We start from the raw sequence: 26,431 nt of genomic DNA on the forward strand, positions 1-26,431 counted from the left end.
TTGGTCGGAGGAAGGAAGGTCGCGTATCAGCCAGCGCGCGTCGATCATGACCACGCGGTCGTCCCGCTATCGGCAGTGGAGTCGCAAGTGAATGTTGCTGCAGCATCGCATTGCATTGCGACTTCACCTCTGCTGCGACGTCTCCAGTCGTGTGGGCCGCGTTGAGGCAGATCGCAGCGGCACTATTGCTGCTGCTGCTCCTGCATGACTGTTCATCATGGCCGCCTTCTCACCCTCCGCCCAATCCTACCCTCGCCCTGCTCTTCCGCCGCCGCCCTCCCACTCCATGCCCGCGCCCCCAATGCCGTCCTTCCACCACCAGCAGTCGAGTGCCAACACGAGCCAGGCCAGTCCCCCTCCCCCGGCTGCCCAGCAGAGCGCGGACGGTTCGGAACGAGCACGAGCATACAAGTCGCGGAACAAGAGACCGTGTGATTTTTGTCGGTACAAGAAGGCCGCCTGCCACTTGGAGACGGCGCCGCCGTGCGAGCTGTGTATTAGGTACAACAAAGAGTGCACCTTCCTCGAGTCTCCCGCGAAACGGCGCAGACCCAATGACGCGGGATCGGACCAGGATGCGAACCAGAACGGCATGTACAAGAGCGCGCGGACGGGGAGCCACGACTCCACGCCGACCTTCACCAATGGCGGAATTCTGGATATGCAGCATGATTTGCTGCCATGGGAGAACGGGATCAATCCGTTCTCCGTCAATGGCATGTCCACCTTGAACGGTGGCTTGCATGGCAACGAATTCGGATTCGATCACTCATTATATCCGGAGCCTGTGCCATTTCAACCTTACGAGCCCATGTCGATATCCACGGCCACGGTACATACGCATGAACATCGCAATAACAACGGACACCGCCCTAGCTCGTCCCTAGAGCATTCCACCTCACCACAGTCCACAGCGGCGAGCTTGCCCATAGATCTATCCCTGCCATTTGACTCAACCAGCGGCGAGCCTTCTCTCGATCGCCAGCATTCGAGCAATGCTCAACTGGTGGGACTTGGGGGCGAGCTGGACCCGTATCTCTTGTCGAGATATCGTTATGACGAACACAACGAGGCTTCTTTTCAGTCGCTGCGAATGCGTAAAATGAACAGTGGCCCTGTAGAAGACCAGGACACAATTCCCGCATTCTTTGTAATACAACACAATGGACTGGCGTCCAAAGCTCAGCCGCAGGACAGATCTGAGTCGAGCGAGAAATGGCGCAGAGAATTGGAAGAACTTGTTCCGGCGGAAACTGGGAAGCGATTGATTCGGCTATTCTACAAGTACGTGCAACCGTACTTCCCCATACTTAGCCGCGAAGATGGTGAACAAAATATTGGTGGCATCAGAGAGCCTCGAGAAGTCCCTCCTTGTGCACTAGCCGCCATTTATGGTCATGCGCTGCCGTTTTGTGCTTGGGACGACAAGCTCTGTGTCGAAGTTTACACGCCGCCATCTGCCGACGCACTCTTCAAGCTGTCGTGGCTGTCGTGTCAGCCTCTTCTGCACACGCCATCGATCGCCGTTCTACAAACACTACTCTTGCTGGTTCAGCGACGGCCAACAAATCGACATGTTGGTGATACGCCGTTCAAGTGGGTCATGATGTCGACCGCAGTCAGCATTGCGCAGGCTCTAGGACTCAACCGGGATCCTACAGATTGGCCAATACCAGACTGGGAGATCAAACAGCGAAAACGCTTGGCTTGGGCAACATTCGTGCAAGATAAATGGTTGGCACTCAATTTTGGACGCAGCAGCCACATCCAAGCGGATGACTGGGACGTGCCGAAACTGACAGAAGACGACTTCCCTGAGGCGGATCGCCGGTACGATGAAGAACACATGACAGACTTCAGCTGTCATCACTTTCTGAAGCTGTGTGAGCTCACGCTAATCGTCAACGACATTCTACGAGAGCTTTTCAGCATTAAAGCTACGAGGCAACTCCATACCAGCCTCGAGGCTACCCTTGAAGTTGCGAAGCCTCTCCGCATCCGTTTAACAGAGTGGTATCAAGGCCTTCCCGCAGGACTACTACCTAGTCAACCAACCACTGGCGCGCCATCGACCACGGGTACTCCTACCAGCGAGAGGCGAAGATCTGTTCAATTTGAGCTTGACGGTAATGGATCTCTACAGCTAGCCTATATCACTGCCAAGATCGAACTTTTCCGCGCGATGCTTCGACCCAGAGTGACAGATGCGAATGCAGCAGCCATCACTGCTTTGCGAACGGGTGCTCTGGCTGTTGCGAAAGAAATCTCAACCTTTCTAGACGACCTTCACGCGCGGGAGCTAGAAGGTTTCTGGACAAGTTGTAAGTCCAACGTACGATGTTCAACAACTCGACTCGCCTACTGACCATTTCTGCAGACGCCAGAACCAACTTCACGATCGCCTCCTCATTCATGCTCCTACTTTTTGTAACCTCGCCGACGCTTAGCGATGCCAAAGAATGCCTTGGCCTTCTGAACACTTGGCGCAGCTTATTGCGAATCAAGAGTAGAAGCTGCGACTTGTTGAATCTTGCGCTACTCCGTCTCGATGGCGTTTTCGTAGCCGGCATGGACAAGCTCATCGAGCTCAGTCCTGCCGCTGAGCAGGCTTGGAAGGACAGGCGTGACAAGAATGGGACAAGATAAAAAGAGTAATAGGAGGAGAAACCCGAACAGGACGTGCCTACAAGAGACTAGGGAATGATGTTGATGACTATGATCATGATTTATGCTGGAATGCGTTTGAATCATATACCCCCGAACTGCGTTGCATACACTGAATGTACAGTTTGCTGCTAGAAAGCCGAGAGAGACAGATGCACGATTTGTTTCCCGACAGGATATATATGACTGTACAGAGTTTTTTCCCAACTTCATATTGTTCGAACTTGCACGGCATCATCGTCTCTTCCGATCGAATTGACGACGTCACAAGCAATGACGGCGGGAGATGGATTGGCTCACGGAGGCTTGGCATTCAGCACGTGCGCGCAGCGGCGTGTTTTCGGGTTCGCGAAGCATCTTCTTCAGCGAGATGACTGACCAAGTACGACCCAACGCAAAGGCATTGACATTTGGTGACATCTGTGCCGCGGTATTCGCATTCTACCATGTCTGAGGTTGTCGCTCTCATCTTCGCCAAAGATGGGCAGCGGCCACAATGGGATCAAATATACGGCAGTATTGTCGATCAATACAAGCGACATTCTGGTGACCTTGATGGGGTGGCGGCTGCAGGCTCAAGATTTCTGGACGCCGAGCGTGTCGCGGAGCTGAAATTGTTGGCTGCGAAAACTCCCAGCTTGAGAGAATGCAAGAAGTTCACAGACAGCAAAGAGTTACAGGACCTACAAAATGAGCACAAGATCGAAATCGTGGTCCAGCCTGGGGACCTTTATGCCGCCCATAAGAAGCCAGGTCTCGCGGTCTTTGATATGGATAGCACTCTGATTCAACAAGAAGTCATCGACGAATTGGCACGAGCAGTCGGTCTTTATGATCAGGTTGCAGCGATTACGGAAGCTGCGATGCACGGAGAGGAACCGTACGTCGACTTCGAGGCATCATTGCGAGCTCGTGTGGCTCTGCTCAAGGGGGTGCCAGACAGCATTTGGCAGCAACTCCGAGACGGCATCATCACCTTTACGCCAGGAGCACAGGAGCTTCTACGAGTTCTTACCAAGCTGGGCTGGAAGGCAGCAGTGCTCAGTGGAGGCTTTACTCCTTTGGCGAACTGGGTCAAAGAAAGTCTCGGCATGCACTACGCATACGCGAATCACTTGGTCTCAGACCCTTCTGCTGGAAAGTTGACAGGAGAGCTTGTAGAAGGCAAGCCCATCATTCATGGCCAGAAGAAACGGGAATTGCTCCTGAAAATTGCCAGTGAGAATGGCATTTCGCACCAGAATATCATTGCGGTCGGCGATGGATCTAATGATTTGCCCATGATGGAGGTTGCAGGCTTTGGAGTTGCCTTCAACGCCAAGCCGAAGGTCCAAGCTGCTGCTCCTTCCAAGCTCAACAGCAAGAGTCTGCTTGATGTGCTATACCTCCTCGGCTACACCAGACAGGAATTTGACGCGGCACTAAATACTCAAAGCTGAAGTCTCACATACTAAAATTCTTGACGAATTCCATTCTGGTTGAAGTCATACTGAGTCATGCCTGGAGCTCCGAGCGACAAGATTTCAAGGAACTTCGTCGAATATCCTGTCGCCGATGTGTGGGGGCTCCAGCAAGTCGGAAGGGCTGGGCTGTTCAACCTGATGCTCGTATGCCCATTTTCGAATGGCTTCGAAATTCCTACACTTGTGCTTCGTATTGAACTCGACAAATGCTTCTGGAGGCTTCTCGGGAGAGGGTCGGAACCACACCTGACCCATTACTCCAACGTCGACACTGCACATCAACTGCTGTCGAAGAATGTCGAGGCAATGAGCTGGAACCAGTCAGTCAAAGTGTCGAGGCACTTGATCTATAGCATCATCACTTACTGACATGCTTCTTCAAGATAAAATCTTCGTTCAAGAACGCCCCTTCAGCACGAGCATGATAATAATCGAAATTGAAATACAACGCTTGCCGAAGCAGATTCTACCATGACGCGTCAGTAGTCGTCCTCGACCGGCTGAGCAACTTGTTACATACTAGACAATGCAGATGGTGCAGTCCTTCGATATTTGCGATGAAGCCTCCTCCATACCTCACCTTCGCTCTGACTTGATCTTCACGCAGTCCAACAAGGCTAGCAACATCGGGCGGAACCAGAATACTGTCATCTGCGAGTATGAGCATCTTGTGCTCTGGGATGGGAAGAAACTCACAATTAATCCCCAGCTCCTCCCATGCGCTGTCCACCTCTGGTCCCGCATCTTGCCGATAGATGTTCTCCTTCAGCAACGATCCATTGAATACGACCTCGTGCCATGAAACTTCAATGTCGTTCTGTAGAGGCGAGGTCTTCGATGTGTGCTTGAAGCATAAGCGGTCTAAATTCGATGACTGAATTCGCAGTCCGATCAAAAATCCGATAATCGCTGCAGAGAAGGCCAGGCAGAATCCTGCTGAATACCAACGAGCATCTAGCGCTAGCGAGCGCCGCCTCTTGGTATCGCTGCTGAGAAGTCCTTCGCACGCATCTTCTGCCTCAGCTCGTTGGAACATTTTTAAGTGGCAGCTCACAGCCCAGGATCAACGCAGAGATGATGCTCAATCACCATCACTACAACGACACGGATACTCACAGATCCCAAACCCTGTTGTGTAAGGTTACACAATCATACTGAGACCCATGTATCTGTTCGGTGCGATCCAAAACGCCTCCTGCGTTCCCGCGAAACTTTACTCCAAGCCTGCTTCACCTATACACACGCACGTCAGCTCACGGCGCAGTACGACCAGAAATACCAAGGGCGATTGCATGTAACATCGCCACTTGCGACGAAGATTAGGCTTCACGGTCGTGCACAGTGCACTGCGAACATTTCCAAGAATTTCGTGCTTAGTCGTGCTCCTCCATCTCCGAATGTGGACAGGGAGCGTGGCGATCAAACATGACTTGCTACAAGAAGTGTTTGCTATGCCGTCCTCACCTTCTGAAGTGCATGGAGGTCGTGTTTCTCGTGGCCAAGTTCTGCAGACCGCACCGCACCGGATAAAATGTGGTAAGTGGCAGTAAATGAATTCTCACCGGCGAGTTCAGAATTCTCGATCCAGCGACATTGCTTCTCTTTCGACATCGGGTAACCGAACATCGATACAATCACGATGCAGACACGGAATTTGACGCTGTTGCTTTCCATTGCACTGTCGGTTCTGGCCTTACCGACTCCTGCAGCTGATGCCGTATCGCCCGTGGATGAGAGTTCCGTGAAGGCTGCTCCTGCGCAAGGTGAGCTGAAGCAACCTTTTCGGACCACATTTCAGGGCGAATGCTGATATTATTGCAAAGGGGGATATGGAAAAGTAAGGAGCACAGCCTCTACGTACGAGTTTCTGCTGACGACGTCGCAAGTACGCCAGCTATGGCACGTACAAAGGAACGTATAACAACTATCCTGGCTTAGGCCCTCCGCGCCATCCACCACCAAAACCACATACGCCACCGAAGACTACTTTCGAGCCGGAGAAAGTCGAAGAGGCGATCGCGAGCTGATGGACTGAGACGGGCTGTGCGTTGAAGTATGTGTTGCAGGACACATTTGAAGCGTCGAGATAGGGAGTGCACACGTTGATAGGCACGTCTTACAGCTCTGGCAGCACTTTCGATCCATGTCGATTCTCATACCGTACTGGCACTTCAGTGCTTACATCCCAACACTACCGTCGCACTCATTGTCTGCCTGCACCTTCTATTTTTTGAGCTGAGCAGTCAATTTCTGCTGAAGGAACTTTGCATCTTCAACAGACTGTCCTGGACCTGTTCGAAAAATGTCAGCTACGCAAAATACTGTTCAAGATCGAATCGTGCACTTACCTCCAGCCCAATGGCCCCAGATCGACTCGAATACTGCCAACTCTCCCACGCCAGGTCTCATGTGTTGCACTTCTATCTCCGAGTCTTCGGGAGCTATTATGAACGAGTAAGCTGCAGCTCGCGTTCACGTTCCAGTGCCGCACTTACGGAAATACAAGTCAGTCCTGCACGGCATCACCAAAATCTTGGCTTTGATGCCCTTCATTGCTGCGTCGAAGTCGCCATTGTATGGCTCTTGATCTGACACATCTCCAGATTGCCATGTGTGCAACATTGCAAGCATGTTTTCTGGGTCTAGACAAATGGTAAGCAATGGTCGCAAATGATCATCTGCTCCAATTCGTGAAAGGCTTACCTTTATCCAACGCCCAAGTCTCCCAAAATCCAACCATAAAATGTTCCAAGTCCTTGAACCCTAAAGTCTCAGCGGTACGATATACTTGATGCCGATAGAAAGGTTGACTGAATCCCCAACCTGCATAAACTCTCCCCAAAGCTTTCAAGCCGGCTACTTTCTCCTCCTCAGTCCAACCTCGATATTCTCCGCCCGTCATGATCTCTCCTTTACAAATCCCCGCAGAAGCCGTACCTTTCGCACTTAAAAGCGCACTCTTCACGCCTTCGAGGAATACCTGATTGTGTTCACTCGTCTTCGCCGAGCCACAATAAGGAACACAAACGTCCATGAAATCGGGAAATTGCGTCGCCCATTGGAAAGCTTGTCCGGCGCCCATGGACCAGCCCATTACTGCTTTGGCATGAGAGAGGCCTAGACCTTTGGTGACCAAATCATGTTGAGCTCGGATGTTATCGTAGAATGTGACGTCAGGAAAAGGTCGCGGGTTGGGTGTATTGCTTGGTGAAGTTGATTCGCCGTTTCCGAATAATGCTGGGACAACGATGAAGTACTTTTCGGTGTCTAGAGTGAGACCTGAGCCTATGAGCCATTCGTTGTCGGATATGCGCAGGGAGTAGGATGTGGGGAATATTATGAGTGGGTTTGATGGTGAGCCGAAGGTTTTATAGGCTACGAAGGCATTGGAGATGGTGTTTCCGCTTTTGAGGGTGAAGTCGCCCAGGGAGTGTTTCTGTATTTCCGAAGACATTCTTGTGATGTTGGGAAGTTCGGACTCTTCTTTGTGTGGTCACTATAGATGTTGCGTCGTAGGACTGCATGTTATTGTTTATGATGACGTCCTTGTCGTAGCTATAGAAAGTCAACGCTGCATGTCAAGGCACTTTACCGACGCCCGAGGTTTCAGTCCCATTGCTCAGCTTGGTCCCAAGACAGCATCTACGGATTTCAAAAATGATCTCAAGCCTGTACTCGTGTGAACTGGAGACAACTAGTATGCATGGTGTATTTTGCTTGTCTAATGTGAAATCGAGATTTCTGCCAATACTGCGCAGAGGCTTCCTGATCACCATTCGAATGTCATCATGAGTAGCTACCCAGTCCTGAGTGGTGTAAGAATCGAAATAGGTGGTGCAGAGCAGAAGCTGACTCGATAGGACTCTCACGGGGAAGCGGCTACGCTGAAGGATTAGTCGGCCTGGACGCAATCAGATACACCCACTGTACGATATATCTCCATGAGCATGCTGTTCAAACTTACGCAGTTGGCATCATTTAGGCTCTGTCCTGTCTGGAGCATGAACAATTGCCACCATTCACTGCGGGTAGAAGGCCCTATGTGATTGGTAGATCGCAATTGCCATTCACTCGTTCACACCCCACTTTGGAGGATCGTTCGCTTTGCCTGTCACTCTCCAGGTCGTTGCTGATGCATTTGCAACACACCGACAACCAGTGCCCAACATTAAAAGACAAGATGGCGGGCGGCAAGATCGAGTCTTCCACTTCGCTCAATGATCTCCCAGCAGAGATGTTCGAGCACGTCGGCACGTTCCTCCCAACGAGGGATCTCGCCGCCCTCCGCGCTGTCAATCGAGACTCGAACAGCAAGATCCTTCGTCACTATGTTACAGAGAACTTCTCCACAGTTAGCATCCTGGTCTGCGACATCAACAGCATCCGCGCAGCATCAGATCTGGTCGAGCACCCTGTCTTCGGCCCTGCTATTCGTCGAGTCGAGCTTTGCGTTGACTCTATCGTCTGCGACGACACAATGCCCTCTCGAAGACAACGCAGACATCAAGGAGCATCCGAAGCGATCTATGAGTATTGTGAAGTCTCGCCTGACGTCAGCAAGCTCGAAGCTCTGAATATGAAGAGGACGAATGTGTCACTTGAAATCAAATCACCGTCGTCATCGGAGCGGCAGGGGCTAATAGGAGGGTTCCAGGACCTCGATGACGAGAGGGTCAGATTGCGGGCTTAGAGGCATGATAGCAGCGGTCTTTGCGGGGTTTTTGCCGCAGTCGTAGCAGCCATCGTTCTAAAACCTATTGCAAAGCGAATCCGAGTCAATCAACAATCGATGCATGTTTGTCTAGCAGTAGTTTTGTTGAACTAGGCTGATCCGCAAGTCCAAGACATAAACCTTCGCGTTGCACAATTGTATGTACACGTTCGCAAGCTTGCTTTAGAGCAAGATCGGCGCTGGTAACGATCGCTTGTTAAGCTTGCTCAGCCACCGCAAGAAGCTCGAAGACATTTCTAAGTCTACTCTTTTCCTCCGTAGATCGCTACGAGCGGCCATGTCTACCAGTAGCTCTCTCAGCCGCTTTGAAATGATTTTCATCAAGCGTGATCACGTTCTATCCTGACTTGGCCTCCTCGGGTCTCCTTGTTCGATCATCGAGGTATGCAGCTTCTTGACTTCCGGAATGATGAGACTCTCAATCTCTACCGGCGGCTCTCTACTGTCCCCGTCATCCGCAATTTGACCTTCCTGCAGTTTCGCAGTCCCACTCTTCGCCCTCCTGTTCATCGGCACACGAATCCACTTCTCGCCTCCTTCTGCAGAGACAAAAAGCACCTCATGCTTGCGTGTGTTGAGCAGATTACCGATGACGAGGTGATGGGCATACTTCTTGAGAGCATAGGCGCATTTCTCGGACAGCAAAGGAGGGTCGGTCTCAAGTTTGAAAGATATGATCATCGCCCGTGGTGCCCAGCCGTCGACAAGCAATTTGAGGAATTTGGGGACAGGATCTAGATCGATTTTGAGGAGCTTGCCTTCCATATGCGCGGCAGGCTGCTTAGCGTGCTCCCCAGAATCGCCATTCGGCTGCTTGTTGAAGTCTTCAGAACTCTGGATCTTGTGCTCGACCATTTTCTCGGCAGGAACGAAGAAGTCTGAGACCGCTGCTGCGAGGTAGAACAAAGCATTGGCGCCCAGAGGTTGCATAAGCATGGCCAGCTCCCGCAGGTTCCAAAGATACTCATTGACTGTGACGAAGGGCAGCAAAAGCAGCGTGTTCTCTTTCTTGGCCGTTCGATACCGCTTCAAGACGTCGCCCATCTGTTGCTGATATCGCGACTGCACTGCTACCGGCCCATCCTCGGAGTACGACATGTAATCCAGAAAGCAGTTGGTACTGTGGCTGTAATGGCGAGAGTACGGCAAGAGCGAAAATTGGCGATGCAAGAAGATGACTGCATATCCATTTTCCAGGAAGTATTCGGCAGAGGTGGCGCCTCTCGTTCCGGCAGAGAAGTTGTCGATGAAACGCACAGTCTGGTTCTCCAGAGGGACTGTGGTGCCTCCAGATGTGACCAGGGCCACCCGCCGCCCAGCGTCAGCGTGCTGTTGTATGAAGGTTCGGGCCAGAGTCGAGTGCCGCTCCAGGTCATGAGGTCTGGGGTTGACGTCGAAGTACTCCATGGCTGGTGGCAGCGTGCAGCTACTTGTTGGCAACGGCTCAGCTGAGCATATGATTGAGGCGGTAGCTGGCTCTCTTCAGGCTTGTCTCTTATCTCCCATCCAGCCAACGTGTTTGCTTTTGTAAGCAAGCGACAGTGATTAGTGTGTCCGGGGACTTCTCAGCGTCGCCAGAGGTACAGGTGAGTCTGTTATCCCAGCGGCAGCACTCCACACCCAAAGATAGTGAGACAGGTCGGGACGAGCGATGATGGTTCCATTGCGCCGAAGTGGACGTTCGGAAATGTAGTCATCCACCTGTCAGTATTGATTCTGCGGCGTGAGGATTGAGAACGACGTCGGAAGCAGTTTCTCCGCTCCGAGCTCACTTTCTGCTACCAGCTTCACAGACGTACTTGCGACAACAATCTCTCCGCCACCCACCAATATCACCGCCACCATGCCGCCCAATCCAGCAACGGGTGCGAACAAGGACGCCCCCAAAAGCAACGACCGCAACGAGTACATTCCCTCCTTCATCGCCAAAAAGCCGTTCTATATCGATGATTCGACTGTCTCATCCGATGCCGATTACCTCGAGCATCAGCGTCTGCAAAATGATTCGCAAAAGGAGAAAGACTCACTCGCTGCTGCACAATGGTATAATCGAGGAGCTGTCAAAGGCCCGGCAGCGACCAAATACCGCAAAGGTGCCTGCCAGAACTGCGGGTCTATGTCACACAAGGAAAAAGACTGTCTGCAACGGAAGCGGAAGAAGGGCGCGCGCTGGACCGGCAAAGACATTCAAGCCGATGAGGTAGTGTGCAAGGTGGAACTCGGGTGGGACGCGAAAAGAGATCGCTGGAATGGGTTCGATGCAAGCGAGTACAAGGAAGTCATCGAGGACTACGAGGCTGTCGAGAAGATGAGGAAGCAGGCTGCGAAGAGAGATGGAGAAGGGGAGGACGAGGGGGCAGAAGAGGGTGACAAGTACGAAGCCGAGACAGATATGGGTCGTAAACAGGCTACGTCGACACGAAATCTGCGATTACGAGAGGACACTGCGAAGTATCTTGTCAACCTCGACCTGGACAGCGCAAAGTACGACCCAAAGACGCGGAGCATGATTGATTCTGGTGGCGGTGATTCCAACAGTCTGGACGCCGACGATGGCTTCGCGGGCAAGCAGAGCGGCGATGCGGCAGAATTCGAGCGAGCACAGACGTATGCTTGGGAGACGCAAGAGCGCGGCGACAAGGATCGAATACATATGCAAGCCAATCCAACAGAAGCGCTCCTTACGCGGAAGCGGAAAGCCGAAGAAGAAACGCAGAAGGCGGAAGCAAAGAGGAAGATGCTGGCAGACAAGTACGGAGTACAAGACGCATCTGCGAAGAAGACTGCTGCGAAACTTGCTGCCGCGGGCGTGACGAGTAACGAACGATATGTCGAATATGATGAACGAGGCAGGATCAAAGGCGAGGCGGAGAAGAAGGAGAAGAGCATGTACGCGGAGGACGTGTACATCAACAATCACACCTCGGTCTTCGGCAGCTGGTGGAAAGATGGGCAGTGGGGCTATCAATGCTGTCACAGCATCGTCAAGAACAGCTTTTGTACTGGCGAGGCCGGAAAACACGCCTTTGAGGAATCGGAGCAGTTCTCACGAGGACTTACACTTCCTTCTGCCGAGGAGTCGAACAATGCCGAACGAGTCGACCCAGATGCTGCGGCACTGGAAGACGAGCGTGAGGAGAAGCATATACCTAATGGTGTTGATCGCCCTGAGAAGCAGAATCAAGATGAGAGTCGAAGGAGAATGGAAGAGTTGAAAAGTGGTGTGACCGAAGAGGAGATGGAGAAGTACAGAAGGGAAAAGACGAACGCGAACGATCCGATGGCCAAAATGCTGGGAAAGGATGAGTTGTTAGGTATGTAGGTGATATATTGGAGATAGGCTGACGAAGCGCTCGGGAGGTCTATTAATGTCACTTCATCCAATACATCTTCAAGTCGCCATCCTGAATTGATAGTACGCCACAGTGCGTGAAAGACCGACTCACGTGCACCACTTTCAAGCAAGCTCACAGCACTGTGTCTCAGTCGCGCTTCGAAGGTTGCACAGCAGTTGCTATTATTATCTTCAACCTCGCCTATGACTTGAGCACACTACGTTGCAGTACAATCGAGTCACGATATTGCTTGCAGATGGTGTGGCAGACGTGAGACAGGCATGCTAATATGACAGTGCTCATGGTGCCCTGACTTTGCTGGCCACATAGCACTATGGCATAGTCGAGTGCTGAGAAGGATTCACTACCATGTCCCATCACACATACAACCCCGACGATTCTTAGCGAGTTCCGGCATAACTCTGCTGAGCGCTATGGGGCATCATACAACAACAAAAGGACGACCGAAATAGTTGTCGCTTTGCGTCCCCAGCCACGGATCACTAGGGCACCATGGATCATCTCACGTTGTGGCCTGGAGCCACCTGGCAAGAGGGCGATTACGTGCCGTATGTCGCTCGCGAGGATTACATTGGAGTACCTTTCTTGGAATATCTGAAGCCTTACTTTCAACTCGAAGATCTCAAAATCGCCGCTCGACTGCCTGATAGAGAACGGGATTGCATTCTCCAAACCTGCTTTTTCGTTTCGCTGCTTAAGAAATTCTTGGCCCACTATTCTCTCATTCGGATATGTCAAGCCTGCGAGTAACAGCGCGGAATGCGACCTGGTCATCACCACACAATCACTGGAGCAAAAGCTTCGTCGCTGGGTCCAAGCCGTCAGCGCAGAGGATCATGAGTTCCGGTCTTCCAGACAGGAGCACTTACGGCAATGCCGCCGTCACATCTCACCGATCGTTGGAAGAAGGCCCTTCAGTACTTCTCGCATGGTGGTAATTGGAATTGCTGCAACTTTCGATGCGATCTTTTACGCATGCTTGGAGGTGTTCCGGCCAGCCAGCTGGCCAAGCCCAGAATTCTACGACCCCTGGCCAGATCCGCATGACTTGAAAATTATGGTTGAGCAAGGTGGACGGCTTCCATTCGAAGCTTACAGAGCCTGGGGATCTTTCAAGTTTATCAGCACTCGAATGCTACTCAAGCCTGTGAAACGTCACCGGTCTGATCCGAGGCATCAAGGCTGCACCATCCACAAGTGTGATATCGCCTCCATTAAGAAAGAAGATTTCGAATGCGTTCATGCTACAGGATTCTGCTCTTGCGAGGAGATGTTTGTGGTCGATAGAGTGAAGCTGCTGGAACTTCTGGGAGACGGAAAGACGCCAGTCTTAAGGTTCACACAGCAGCGTGCGAAGGCCGACATAGAGACAGAGCTCGTCGCTGCTGACGCCTCTCTCGGCTACATTGCCATCTTGCATGTCTGCTCAGACGGCGAATCTCTTGCAGAACTTGACTGCATCACCCTTATCTTCGCATCAGAGGTGTATGGCTGAGGAGTATAGCACCGTCATGGACATTTTGGCAAATTTGCCATTTTCCAGGACCGAGTCTGACGTGAGCGGATGGCCGAAAAAGCTACTTGTGCAGCTGCGTGATGGTTCATTCCTCGATGTAGTCGAGTCGGCCTCGGAGTCGCGGGATTTCGTCGTTGGTTGATGCGGCCGTACTGTTCCCATACTTTGACTGAAGCTCAAGATCGGGAATAAGGAGTGGCGCAAGTCATGCAGGCGTCTGTGCAGAGCTGTGATTGACTCGTGTCCCTCGTGGTCACCTCGTGCGCCGCACGCCCGCATCTGCAGCTTTCGCAATGGAAGATGACATGCGCATCTTGTCGCGTCGTGCTCCTCTACTTCAGCACCAAGCGATTTCAATGGTACTGGGAGCAGCGCTCCGCGTCTCCATCGACTGTCAAGACAACTGCCAAACGGGCAAGACCAGGTGAGGCCATTGCAGGAGCTGCCAGCTCGCGGAGAATACCGGTGTGATACCACTTGCACTTCCACAAGAGCACTATGGTGAGCTGCACTAGGCCTCGTGCATCGAGCTGAGCATCTAGCACCCGTTCCGAGTTTGCGGTGCCTGGCGGGCGATTGTTCGCATCACAAGCAGGCCGGGCTTCGGCTAACGACACCACGATTTGTATCTTCTCGCGTTGCGCGTGCACCACTACGAGACTCATACTCCTTTCAAAGTCTCCCGGTTCTGGCCTGAGTTGGTACTGGACGCGTGTGAGCACCCTGGCCAGACAAACGCCACATCAACGCCTTAAAATGCACTCCACAAACTCTCCCCGCATGTCGCATCGTACACCCAGCTCGCCCGCCTGCGAACCACTCCTCTCATTGGACCAACCTCTACACATTTCCACGGTCCCCCAGAAGTCGTGCATACACTTACCTTGTCTGGGAGAAGGCACCCCCATAGCCTTTTCGTGCAACCTCGCTTATGGAGTCTGGGCCATGCACCAGGGCTTGTCTGCCACGTGCGGTACATCGCGACTTCTAGCACCAGACCACACGGGAATCTGATCTAGACGCGGAGCCGCAGCGCAAGAGACCAATAGCCACGGCGACAGCAGCGGGAAGCCTGAGTCGAAGCTGTCGAGACGTCCTTTTCGCAGGATATTGCCGCGAAGCCACGCATTCGTGAATAGTGAGACTCCGCACGTGTGGCTCACGATAGATTGGAACGGAGTCAGAGCATATAGGATAGTGCTATCGCGTCTCCCTCAGCTTCCATCTCTCGCGTTATCCCCTCTGCTCCTCCTTTTTCATAGCAGCCATGGCGACGTACGACGAGAAGGCCGCGGGGCAGAACCTCGAGCAGGTCGAGACGAACTCCGACAATGCTTCAAATGATTATCGCGCAGCAGGCGGCCTTCAGAAGGTCGAAACCCACGAGACTCTCGTCGCCGTTGATATCGAGAATCACCAGGCCTTCAAGGGCGATGACTCCGATGGCAAGGTCGCGTGGACAGTCAAGAAGATTCTTGCTGCGTGCTTCTTGAGCATGCTGTATACTGGTGAGCCACTTCGACTGCTTGCTGCCTTAATCGCAAGCGCTGACCCTTAGTAGGCTCCCAAATTCCTCTCTACTTCACTGGTGGCACCCTTTCATTCATCGCCAAGGACCTTGGTGCTGCTGATATTATCGGATGGCTGCCAGTCGCCAACACCTTGGCTATCGCAGCTGTATGCCCATTTGTGGGTTACCTGCAAGATCTGTTCGGCAAGCGGTAAGCCATATCATCCGTCTCCCTGTTGATATCACCGGAAGTCGGACATTGGACGCTTGCTAACGTTGTCGTCAACTGCAGATACATCGCCTTGTTCGGTGCTATGCTTCTCTGCATCGGCTGTATTGTGCTCGGAACTGCTCACCAACTCGGACAAGCGCTCGCCGGTATGGCTTTGGCTGGTGCCGGTGCTGGTATCGGAGAATTGACTGGTCTGGCTGGGTAAGCTGGAGAATCCTGAAGGCTGCGTTGACACGAGACTAACGGTCCCCAGACTTGCCGAGACTGTCCCAGTCAAGCAACGAGGTTACTCTCTTGCGGTTTTGACCGCCTTCGTCCTGCCCTTCTGCCCATACGGTAAGGTCAGTCCCTCGCTGTGTCCGACGCACACGCTGACTGTGGCCTAGTCATGTACTCTGAGCTTTTCAGCACCCGTGGGTCCAACCCAACCTGGCGATGGGGAATTTGGATCTCTCTCATCTATAACGGCATCACCCTTGTCGGTCTCGCACTCTTCTACTTCCCACACGCTCACGTGCGTGCCGAGGGAATGAGCTTCGGTCAAGTCGCCAAGCGTATCGATTATGTCGGTGGTGCTCTCTCCATCACAGGTCTCACCTTGTTGCTCGTCGCTCTTCAGGCAGGTGGCTACACACACCCATGGACCAGTGCCTATACTCTCTGCATTCTCCTCTTCGGTATCGGGCTCCTGGCAGCCTGGGTTGTTTGGGAATGGAAGTTTGCTAAGCACCCCATGATTCCAAAAGAGTTGTTCGTGGGTCAACGCGTCGTTGGTTTCTCCTTCGCAGTTGCATTCGTTGCGGGCATGAACTTCTTCAGGTGAGCACCAGCGCTGCACATTTTACACCCGTTACTAACTACTTGCAGTCTGCTCAACTTCTGGCCACTCACCATCTCTACCGTATGGAGCGCCAGCCCAATCGCCATCGGCTGGCGAGGTCTGCCAGTTGCCTGCGCGACCGCATTTGGTGCCATCTTCTGGAACGCACTCCTCAGTGTCTGGACCAGCGGCATTCGCTGGATCCTCTTCATGGCTGCGTTGATGCTTACTGCTTTCGGTGGATCCCTTGCGAGCATGAGCCCTGACAACGAGTACCAGTCCGTGGCTTTGGCCTCTTTCGCTGCCTTCGGTCTTGGTGGTGTCATCGTTCCAGCTGCTACAGCCGCTATGATTGCCTGCCCCGACGCTCTCATCACTACCTGCGCTGCGCTGTCACTCTCCGTCCGCGCCGTTGGCGGTGCCATCGGATACTCGATCTACTACAGCGTCTTCGTCAAGAAGCTCACAGAGGTTCTGCCCGTCAAGGTTGGCACGTATGCCGTGCAAGCTGGTCTACCATTGGAGAGCGCCGAAACTTTCGTAGGCACCTTCTTGACTGCTCCAACACAAATCACCGCTGTGCCAGGTGTCACCCCAGGTATCCTCGCTCAAGCTGCTTATGGCGCTCAATGGGCTTATGCTGAGGCTCTGCACCTTGTTTGGTATGTCGATTTTCCCTCGCATGCACGAAATCCAACTAACAGAAATACAGGTACGTCAGTATCGCTTTCGGCTTCTGCGCCATGGTTTGTGCGTTGTGCATTCCAAACACGAAGAGGTTCCAGACAAACAGAATCGCTGTGGCCTTGTAAGATCGGCCAGATGTGCTGTAGATCAGCCAGCAGATAGTGGTTATAATTGCAGTAACACGCTATTCAACGTTCTATGAAGTTCGAGCATCTCTCGTCATGGGTTGTTCACGGAGCGCGGTTTCAACCAACCCAATTGGTCGATGATGAGTCATTCGACCGACTCGCGAGCATTCTTCGTCTGATGTTGTCTGGATGGACCTAACGTGGGTCCATCGTCCATGACTGGCAATCTCAGGGCGTGCCAAGCAAGTCTGGGATTCTGTCGTCCTCCACCTCCACCAATCACATTAGTCATCCTGCCCACTGCGTAAGGTGCAATCGAGCTCCATAAGCTCCATCCTCGACTTTCATCTTCACGACATTCTGCATTTTACCCCTACAACCCAGTTCAGTCTCGCAATTTAACAACGATGACCGCACCCATCGAGATCCGAGAAGCAACCCTGGCAGAAGTGCCTTCTCTCACAACAATCGTCAAGAGATCTTTCCATCCTGTGAACCCATATATCAAAGGATGCTTTCCGGATACGCCGGCTGTTGTCGAATGGTGGACACGAGTCTACACCGATGAAATCAATGCACAAGCTTGTCATGTTCTCATTGGGTACGATCCTTCAGCAGAACCTGCCACTCGCGTTGTTGGAGTCCTTTGCCTCCGACTCATGCAGGCAGATGATCGTTCAGGAGGGTTCATGTCGCAATACGAATTGACTCCGGATCACGATGCGTCACTACTCATACCCGCTGTTGATACCATCATCGAAGGACGGAAGAAAGCTTTTGAGCCTCCTGGACAATACGCTGGACAGAAGAATTACCTTCTTGAACTCTTTGGCGTTGATCATGACTACAAGGGACGAGGCCTTGCGAGGAAATTGTTGGAAGCTGCAGGGAGAATTGCGGATGAGGCTGGACTCGTGACTTTTGTCGAGGCGAACGCGAAAGCTGCACCATTGTACATGAAGCTTGGATTTGAGGATCAAGGGAGTGTGGAGATGCCAGGGTCGAATGGGTATATGGAACACTTGATGATACGGCCGGCGTTCTCTGAATGAATTGATTCATTTGAGTAACGGCTCGTCGAATCCAATCGAACATCAAGCTAGAGGCGAAGAAACATTGTTGGCAAGGTATAATATCAGATATTATGTTGGAATATAGCTCGTTACTTGTTTCATAGTTTGCTTAACGCAACCAAATTTGGTTTCCTTCTCTTTGCAAAAGGCGAGGAGGGCCCGATAGCTTGCAGAATTAGCCTGAACGTGGGCCCATTGTCTGATGATGATCCAAAATCTTTGGTGTCGAACGATAGATTAGGTCTCTCCAGCTAGTGGGGTTCAACTCCAAGGCATGGACGTAGTCGCTGGCTTTATAGAGTCCGCGAGGTCACTCTGGACAGACGCGCCTCTCGTACTCGTCTGCAGAGTAGTAATAGGAAGCGCGGCGTCTTCCGCCGCTACTCTGCTGGGCGTCGCGGCCACAGTCACGGTCATGGCGCTCGGCGACTTCGTTTTGCCTGCCAATAATGTCTCGGCCTTGTGCTGCTCATGGCGAACCCATCCCCAAGTCATTTCGGCCAGTTCGGCGTACAGTGGGATCAGCTGGTTGAAAGCATCCTCGTACCGGTGTTGCCACATATCTACGACTTGATTCGCGTGCTCAAAAGCGGTGGCATACATATCGAGCTCGTCACCGCGTTTGGCTAGGTCGTCCATTCGTTTTTCCACGATCACTGGCTGATCCTTTGCTTGCTCGTTCTGAGCTGCCTCAACACGCGCCGCCTCGGCACTATTCGCGTATGGATCAGGAATTGGCACCGGTTCTTCGCGTTTCCGCTTCATTGGGGTCTCATCAAACATCATTCCCTTTTGGACGACTTGGATCGCGTGGTAGTCCGCTTTGATTTTCTCTTGAACAGCTTGTAAAGCGGTGGTACAGCGTTCAAACTCGTCCCATACATTTTCCAGCCTCGTTTTTTCAGGTTTAGGCTTGCCATTGCGATTTCGAAACTTTGGATCACTGGGCAGTGAAGATGTCGCTTGTACAGATGGAGATGAGCTTTTGCTTGCAGGGGCTGCAGGTGTTCCCCCAAGATAATTGATGGCGGCTACCTTTTGGCCCCGTGCCAAAGCTTCGGCCACTCTTTTACTGACGCCTTCGAGGTCTGTTTTCTCTCTTTTACAGGCATCTACCCAAGTCGAGTAAGAGGCCATCATCGCGTCCCAATTCGGATCTCGACCCTCCAGGCCACGCCGCTGGATCGGCTGAGAAGTCGCATAGGCGTTGCGGGGCTGTGCCGGAGGCATCTTGTTGGCGCAAACGGCCATTTCATGCAGTAAGTCGTTGATTCTGGCCTGCTTATGGTCGAGATCCTGCTGTAACATCGCAATCTGGCGTTCATGGTCTCGCACGTTGACCAAGCACTTCAACTCCTTGTCACAAAACTCGACGTCGGTCGACGTGGGCCGGCCGGTTCCGGTCGTTGTGGAAGTTCCTGAGCTTGAGGCATCAACTCGTGTCATCGCGGTTGCAGCAGTGTCCGTGCTGTACGTGGACGTAAGAGACGCCTGCCGGTTAGATTCGTGATTGGCAATGGGCTCGTCTACTCCTCGACGTGTCCATTTTTCATCAAGATACGCATCAGATTTGTTCTTCTGGGAGCCACATGATTGCTGCGCGGCCAAGCCTGTATAGTAGTCCAGGCTATGACCCATTCGCAGTCTCTGTTCTTCAAGGTCTTGCGATTTTGCTGCGAGCATGACGGTCCTAGAGTGGCAAGTTTCGAATTCGCGGAGACATTTTCGGTTCTTCCGACCACCTCCTCTGGTAACCAATGACCTTGTGGGTGAGATAAGGTCTTCATTGAAGATATCTGCCTGTGCGGCAACAGAATCCGCATTGGCGGTTGCTGAGACAGCTGCCCAAGCTGAGGGCACAGGGTAAAAGGAGAAGAGGCTAAGAACGAACAAGGATACCGACGACTTCATCGTTGCTATTGTGTTACGGAAGAAACAATAGAACCGAAGCAACAGTCACGTACTTAGGATCAGATTTGTGAACCTCGACATACCTATTTAACCCTCTGTGTACCGCTATTGAATGTGGCACGTGCGCGTCATTTGGGGTGCAGCCAAGCTGGACAAGAGATTTGAGAGATTCACATGAACCGATCCGTGCGTCGAGCTCCAGATTGGGGAGACAAGCTGCAAGCTCACGGGTGGATAATAGCTCCTTAGGCGTAGCAGCTGCGATGTCAGCTCTCAAGCATCGTTCCCATTGGCGGGTTACGACAAGATATGGGCCAGCCGACCCTTGCGTTCATCCATGTGCAGTTCTCATATAATCGATCTGAGGCGAGCTCATAAGCGAATTCTGGTTTCTGCAGTTGCGGTGATAGGTGCGGGGGAAATCATTGTTCTTGCTCTATACAACTACCGGAAAGATAGGAAGCAGTCATGTGGGAATTGGGCCCATGGTCGCAGTCGTGGTTCGCTTTACCAACCCGAGAGGTGTATCAGGGCATCAGTTACGATGATGATGATTTGCGGCGACCATGAATGGTCGCTCTCTGTGGGTCTGCTAGACGGAACACCAGTTAGACAAGTGCCAAACTTAATCCTGACTTCGCTTCCTCACTTACTCGAACTTTCGCAAACCAAAGAGGCTCTTTCACTCCTCACGACGCTCCATGGTTGTCACCGGCGTATAATGGCAGGCGATTTATCGCAGACCGGCTGGCTTCGATGTTTCAGCTTACACATCCCGAGTCGTCCGCCGTGATCACAAACCATGGTGGGCAGGCACGAGACAGAGTAATGCACACCCCGCGTGTGGGCGACAGATAGGTACTCCGAAAGAAGAATATCACATTGAACTTGGCTGTCGATCTCTCAGTATGCATTCGAGCTACCTGCGCTCACGACCGAGTCACTCGATGCTGGACATGTCCGCTCGTGCGAATCGGCAGCGCCGTTCCGATGGTCTTCACACATTTCTGATCGCGTTGTGCTTGACGTTGCTAATCTCGGGAGCCAACGCAAAGGTCGAGGACCATGGAGACATGGTCCCCGTCACCATACGACCAGCTGTGTTGGGGCCGACCTTATTCACGGAAGAGTCTGTTGCGCCAAGAGCAAATGTTTCATTCTGCTGGATACACACAAAATTGAGCAAGTACAACCGTCACATGCTCAGAGATTGGTCGATAGACTAACTTACGACTCTCAGACCCGGACTTCATTACTTGCAGCACTGTATATCATGAAAGCAACGAGTACGTCAACTTGGAAGAGATGGAGCCTCTCCTAGTGGATCAGCGAGTGCTGTGCGACCAGACTGCAAGTTTCCATAAACCGACCACTCTCGTACTGCGCTTCAACGATCAACATGGCTTCGCTTTGGCACATTCGCAGTGGGGCGAAGGAGAGGGTCTCATCTTCATGGCCGAAGACCCGCATTGCTTCCAACCCGACGGCGATCGTTCGTTCTATCTGCAAGTCATGGATTCACATCGCTCAGCTTGCTTCGCTAACCTTTTCAGTACCCATGTGATCGACTGGGACACGGCACAGAACATCGCAATAATCCACGCAACACCGCAGTACGGATCCCACAACGTTGAGAACTCCAAATGGGCGGACAGACAGTCAGTGAGTCGGAGCAAGGTCGAGCCTGGATATTTTGCAGACCCTAGGCCAAGCTCTGGACTGCAATCTTGTACGATGCTAATGTTCTAAGCGAGCTTCGACCTGCTAATGTGCTTCAGATATTGAAACTACCTACCTCAAAGCGGTCAAAAGGGCTACGCGCATCGTGCGAGGCGAAGGTCCTAAAGACGCTGCAGATATTTGCGTTGTGGGTCAAGTCCCGGAAAACCAAGGATCGGGCTCTCCTGGCACTGGCATCAGACATTGTGCGCTAGGCGCCCCGTTTGCTTCAGTCTTGTCTGACGCCGCGCAAAATGAGGGTACTTCAAAACACATTAAAGCCGGACTTGCCATTTCCAAGATCAGCCCTGTTTTAGGAGTCGTGGTCGCAGGCCTTGGTACGCTCCTCGCGCCGACCAAAATTGCAATCGATCAGGAGTGGAATTATCGCTGGGGCGACACGAAAGTCAAAGCACCATGGGGTACAGACGCCCGGTATCGTGTGGCAATGCACCATCATAAGAATTTACTCTAAGATATTTCACAGGCATACCAACAAGCTTCCACATATCACTTTAGATTGCCCCGGTTGCCACGCAGTCGGCAAGTTCAACGCGGAGGTCCAGGTTGAGTTCGATCTCCGGGCACATCATCACAAGGGTCCAGCTTTCTGCGTTAACAGCATCAAGGAACGACTGAAGCCTCGCGAGCATAAGCGTACTGTGAACGATGGTCCCAAGATCTCTCATGAGACCGTGAGTGCGGGAATATGACCTGTTTGCATCTTGCTAATAACTATCGCAGTTCATGGAACTTGACCGGAGAGCATCGCACGCTAGACGTGCGCAGTATTCGCACAGGGTTTTGATGAAAAGAGATCCAGATGAGATTGCTCAGATCGACAAAATGCGCTTAAGTCGTTCACCAAATCATGACATCCACTTTCCGGAACCGACGTGTGCCGCTGACGACGAAACATACCCGACTTGCAACCTGGCCGAGGTTGAGGAATATCACCGTATGTGCGATCCTCACTTGGACAACACCCTATACCACCCAAGCAAAGTCCTCGCATTGGCATTCAAGTGCCTTGCAAAATCTGTTGGCGGGGACACGCATTGCTGGGACAGCTTTCACGAAGCGGCAGGTTACTTCGAGTCGCCGAAAGATTTCTTGAAGAAGTTTATGCACAGACATCTAGACACCGCAAAGCTCAAGATGGAAGTTCTTGAGGACCTTGATGTTATGATGCAGGGTAGAGTGGAGCTTGATCTCACAGCTGGCTTTTGGATGGGTAAGACCATGAGACTTTGGGACTGAGACAAGCACTGACCAAGAGTTTTGCCGTCAAGATCTTGATCTCAGCGTTTCAGGCGCTGTGATACCTTCATGGGGCTATCTTGTGTCAGTTGGGCCCAGTTCACCCTGTAAGTTGTGCCGTTAAGGAGTAAATTCGATTTCGCTGCTGAGTATAAGCTAGACATCATCAATGGTGGTAAGAAATCCAATGAGATGTTTGAAAAGGCTTCCGACGGCCAGCTTGGATACGGCAAAAAAGTGCGTGTGTCACGACTTCTTTGCGTAGTATGTGTGCTAACACTGCCAGAACAACGGCATCGGACAAATATCATGGGGTGCTCCTGCTCTGCGATTTGAGCAAACCTACGCCGGGCATCTCAACGCCACTCTGAAGCTTCCTGGTATTGCAGCCAAGATCGGCAAAGGGAGTTTCGAAGTCGACCTACTCAAGGAGAGCAAAGAGATGGTGCAAGGTACTGTGAACGCCAGTATGGAGTATCTGGCAGCGGAGCTCGACTTGGCTGGAAATCCGAGCTTTTGGGCAACTTGGTCGATAGGCCCAGCTTTTGACGTTAAATTTACGCCATGGCTACTCTTCGATTTCAAGGAAAAGCACTCCCATCTAAGCGCGCCTTTTGCAGTTGGTGGAGCCTGGGTAGGTCTCCAGAGCAGAGATTCCCGTCAGCTTCCAAGTTGATCTTTCACATCTTTCACAACCTCGTCTGCCACAGTCGGTACTATGCTAACCGTGTTTCTAGGACCTTGCGCGCCTAGATCTCGTAGTGAGTGAAGCTCCTGGTATGTCTCATTCCATTGTCGGTACTTGAAGATACTGATGCTGTCAATAGCCGATGATCAACAATGCAAAGAACAAATGGAAAGTCAGGGGAGGAACTGGAATAGTAACGGTTGGTCAGTTGCTATGTTCTTGCGTACCGGCATCAAGTTCTACGCCTCGTGTTTCGGTCAACGTATTGATACATCATGGGCTGGCAAAATTCAAAAAGCGGAATATGCCATTGATGGCTTTTACCACAGCTGGCGCCTTTTCCTCAAATGCAAACGGCTGGAAAAGGGCGAAAGCTTCGCCGAACACGTGGAGAAACATATCAACGACATTCTGGAAAAAGCACAGAGACCAATCAAAGAAGCCATTTCGAGACTGAACGACAAGTTCCAGGCTCTCCAACATGGGGGAAAAGATTGGCTCGATGCGGACGAGACTTATCTTTGTGGCCCGAAGTCAGGCACCTCATGCTTGGCGTTCGAAGCATTCAAGAGCTACCACAATATACACGATACCAACGATGATGAGGTGTACATCCCAGCACTTATCGGAGAAACCAGAGAAGAATGCGAGGCAGATCAGGTCGGGATCAAGCATATCAACGGTACACTGAAGGATTGCTATAACATCGAGACGCCAGGACCATTCAACTACACTAAGATGCATGAAGAAGCCAAAAATGAGACAATAAAAGTCGCTGACCTCGAGTTGTGTCATGTTTATAACAACTGTACGAAGCCGTGATTGGAAGATCGGGAACAAACGTTTTACAATGCGTATTGGACATTCAATTGTCGGTCACGTTTCTTTCTCAGGCGCGATACAGGCGTCTCTGCTCACAAGTCTAGAAGTGAGGTAATTTGAGCTGTAGAGATAAATTCAGAGCCATAATCAGTAACCAAGTCTTTCTCCAATGAACTCGAGAGTACTCTGTTCATGAGATTAGCTTCGCAAAAATCCAGGCTTTCAATGGTCGTCTGAGATCGAACGCTCTTTTCAATATTCTCCAAGCGCGGAGGAGTGTGAAAGCTCACCAAGTTGGCTTCAGTCAGAATCATGCCGATGCTGCTCGTCTGAGACAACCTTCAAGCTTATCTCTCTCTCTGAATATCTGAATATAGCGTCGGCTGTGCGCTCCCCAGAGTGACAAAGGTCAAGATTATGCTCGTAACGATCTGCTAGAGTCAACGATCTCTGATCGTCCGTCTCCGGAAACCACGAATCCACTGAGCTCGTGAGATTGACGGAGAACAGAATTATTCGTCAGATGTTCGTTCGAGGTAATGTAGCCAGCTGGTCTTTCTCCGGTGGAGAGAGACGTTCCTTGCGGATAAGGATGGCCTAGAGCGAAATCGTGCTGTAACCTTCCGTGTGAGAGAAAGTATGCGGGCCATCTCCTTCTGGAAACTTCGAAGATTGTGTGCTCACGAAGCTGACCAAATGCAGAATTGCGCTGCAGCCATCCGTCTGAGATAAAGTGTGCAGGTCACCTTGCTCTGGAAACAACGGGAGTTCTGTGCTCACGAAACTAGCCAACTGCAAGATCAGGCTGCGGAGCTCTGTTCGAGATGAGAATGGCAGCTCGTCGTTCTCCGGTTCACATCGAATGCGATGCCAATCGGGTTGGAAACGTCCAAAATTTTGCTGCAGACATGTTTCTGAGACAAGACATTTGCACATTCTTTCTCTGAGCACGATTCGTCTTGTGTGCTGATCGGGTTGGCCAAAGCACGAAATCACACTGCATACATCTGTCTGAGACAGAACCTAATTGCTACTTTTCCCCAGAATCGAAGATGCTTGTGTGCTTCCCAGGTTGAATGAGAGGGAAATGTTGCCGCAGAGGTTCATTGGAGACATGCGGCCAGCCCGCCTTTCTGCGAACAGAAAACGGTTGCTGTGCAATTGAGAGTGACCACGGACGGAATCATGCCGCTGGCATTCCCCAGAGATAGAGCCAACAGCTCAACTATCGCTAAGAATCGGTGGCACTCCCTGCTCATCAGGGTGAATCCTAGCCAAGGAGCCCAAAGTCGATTGATAAGGAACGAGGCAAACTCCAATATAATGTGTAATGCATTACTTAATCTCCAAACCTTTTTTTTGTGTCTTGCTTGATGCCCGATCGAACCCGACCAGGTGTTGGAAGAAATCGCTCACCGCGTTTCAAAACAAGCTGAGCGGCTCTAGCCTTCATCGCAATACTCTTCTCGCCCTTTCTTCGAATTCAAGTATCGACTCCTGATGACATTGCAATTCAGCAGCGGCCCGATTAAGACTTCCAACAAAGGAGTTCTCGATCTCACCTCTCTTCAGCGCAGCTCATTGCCGCCCAAGCCGCAAGAAACGGCGGTACGACGTAGAGTGCTTGCCCACTGCATCGTCTAATCGTATTTCGAAGTCCAGCAAAGACGCCATGATTCCATAAAGCGAAGGTAGGACGATGTTGGTTTCGTCCGAGAGTATACGTGATCTGGCCTTTCTGCTTTGGAAGCTCTATCCGAAACGTCAGATGTTGCATTCGTGCTGGTCGAAGTACATGATGGGCGGAGGTATACTGTTATGACCCCAGCATAGGACTGGAAAATGATCGG

General features: G+C 51.8%; 12 protein-coding genes across 12 annotated transcripts; 8 read left to right on the plus strand and 4 right to left on the minus strand.

Annotated features, from left to right (window-relative positions):
* Positions 1-217: 217 nt before the first annotated feature.
* Positions 218-2,646, plus strand: CKM354_000151600 (uncharacterized protein; the record flags this gene model as incomplete). Its single annotated transcript, XM_044796644.1, has 2 exons — positions 218-2,321; positions 2,378-2,646. The coding sequence occupies 2 exons, from the start codon at positions 218-220 to the stop codon at positions 2,644-2,646; spliced, it is 2,373 nt and encodes a 790-aa protein (XP_044652579.1).
* A 464-nt stretch (positions 2,647-3,110) lies between these two features.
* On the plus strand, positions 3,111-4,103 carry CKM354_000151700 (phosphoserine phosphatase; the record flags this gene model as incomplete). The annotated part of the gene is made up of 1 exon (XM_044796645.1): positions 3,111-4,103. The coding sequence occupies one exon, from the start codon at positions 3,111-3,113 to the stop codon at positions 4,101-4,103; it is 993 nt and encodes a 330-aa protein (XP_044652580.1).
* An 84-nt stretch (positions 4,104-4,187) lies between these two features.
* CKM354_000151800 (uncharacterized protein) lies at positions 4,188-5,163 on the minus strand (the record flags this gene model as incomplete). Its single annotated transcript, XM_044796646.1, has 4 exons — positions 4,188-4,438; positions 4,494-4,593; positions 4,648-4,778; positions 4,824-5,163. The coding sequence occupies 4 exons, from the start codon at positions 5,161-5,163 to the stop codon at positions 4,188-4,190; spliced, it is 822 nt and encodes a 273-aa protein (XP_044652581.1).
* A 1,187-nt stretch (positions 5,164-6,350) lies between these two features.
* On the minus strand, positions 6,351-7,581 carry CKM354_000151900 (uncharacterized protein; the record flags this gene model as incomplete). Its single annotated transcript, XM_044796647.1, has 4 exons — positions 6,351-6,418; positions 6,476-6,568; positions 6,623-6,769; positions 6,831-7,581. The coding sequence occupies 4 exons, from the start codon at positions 7,579-7,581 to the stop codon at positions 6,351-6,353; spliced, it is 1,059 nt and encodes a 352-aa protein (XP_044652582.1).
* A 726-nt stretch (positions 7,582-8,307) lies between these two features.
* CKM354_000152000 (uncharacterized protein) lies at positions 8,308-8,817 on the plus strand (the record flags this gene model as incomplete). The annotated part of the gene is made up of 1 exon (XM_044796648.1): positions 8,308-8,817. The coding sequence occupies one exon, from the start codon at positions 8,308-8,310 to the stop codon at positions 8,815-8,817; it is 510 nt and encodes a 169-aa protein (XP_044652583.1).
* Positions 8,818-9,189: 372 nt separating this feature from the next.
* Positions 9,190-10,266, minus strand: CKM354_000152100 (phosphopantothenate--cysteine ligase CAB2; the record flags this gene model as incomplete). Its single annotated transcript, XM_044796649.1, has 1 exon — positions 9,190-10,266. The coding sequence occupies one exon, from the start codon at positions 10,264-10,266 to the stop codon at positions 9,190-9,192; it is 1,077 nt and encodes a 358-aa protein (XP_044652584.1).
* Positions 10,267-10,702: 436 nt separating this feature from the next.
* CKM354_000152200 (mRNA splicing protein SLU7) lies at positions 10,703-12,181 on the plus strand (the record flags this gene model as incomplete). Its single annotated transcript, XM_044796650.1, has 1 exon — positions 10,703-12,181. The coding sequence occupies one exon, from the start codon at positions 10,703-10,705 to the stop codon at positions 12,179-12,181; it is 1,479 nt and encodes a 492-aa protein (XP_044652585.1).
* Positions 12,182-12,707: 526 nt separating this feature from the next.
* CKM354_000152300 (uncharacterized protein) lies at positions 12,708-12,965 on the plus strand (the record flags this gene model as incomplete). The annotated part of the gene is made up of 1 exon (XM_044796651.1): positions 12,708-12,965. The coding sequence occupies one exon, from the start codon at positions 12,708-12,710 to the stop codon at positions 12,963-12,965; it is 258 nt and encodes an 85-aa protein (XP_044652586.1).
* Positions 12,966-14,998: 2,033 nt separating this feature from the next.
* CKM354_000152400 (uncharacterized protein) lies at positions 14,999-17,105 on the plus strand (the record flags this gene model as incomplete). Its single annotated transcript, XM_044796652.1, has 7 exons — positions 14,999-15,239; positions 15,293-15,452; positions 15,534-15,674; positions 15,727-15,809; positions 15,860-16,292; positions 16,341-16,955; positions 17,006-17,105. 7 exons carry the CDS (start codon positions 14,999-15,001, stop codon positions 17,103-17,105), a joined length of 1,773 nt encoding a protein of 590 aa, XP_044652587.1.
* A 410-nt stretch (positions 17,106-17,515) lies between these two features.
* On the plus strand, positions 17,516-18,160 carry CKM354_000152500 (uncharacterized protein; the record flags this gene model as incomplete). Its single annotated transcript, XM_044796653.1, has 1 exon — positions 17,516-18,160. The coding sequence occupies one exon, from the start codon at positions 17,516-17,518 to the stop codon at positions 18,158-18,160; it is 645 nt and encodes a 214-aa protein (XP_044652588.1).
* A 282-nt stretch (positions 18,161-18,442) lies between these two features.
* CKM354_000152600 (uncharacterized protein) lies at positions 18,443-20,092 on the minus strand (the record flags this gene model as incomplete). The annotated part of the gene is made up of 1 exon (XM_044796654.1): positions 18,443-20,092. One exon carries the CDS (start codon positions 20,090-20,092, stop codon positions 18,443-18,445), a length of 1,650 nt encoding a protein of 549 aa, XP_044652589.1.
* Positions 20,093-21,397: 1,305 nt separating this feature from the next.
* On the plus strand, positions 21,398-24,581 carry CKM354_000152700 (uncharacterized protein; the record flags this gene model as incomplete). Its single annotated transcript, XM_044796655.1, has 9 exons — positions 21,398-21,821; positions 21,871-22,246; positions 22,299-22,506; positions 22,556-23,045; positions 23,104-23,178; positions 23,232-23,308; positions 23,358-23,705; positions 23,809-23,848; positions 23,899-24,581. The coding sequence occupies 9 exons, from the start codon at positions 21,398-21,400 to the stop codon at positions 24,579-24,581; spliced, it is 2,721 nt and encodes a 906-aa protein (XP_044652590.1).
* Between the last annotated feature and the right edge of the window lie 1,850 nt (positions 24,582-26,431).

The sequence above is a fragment of the Cercospora kikuchii genome (assembly GCF_019650295.1).
Source record: "Cercospora kikuchii DNA, contig_00001, whole genome shotgun sequence".
NCBI lineage: Eukaryota > Fungi > Ascomycota > Dothideomycetes > Mycosphaerellales > Mycosphaerellaceae > Cercospora > Cercospora kikuchii.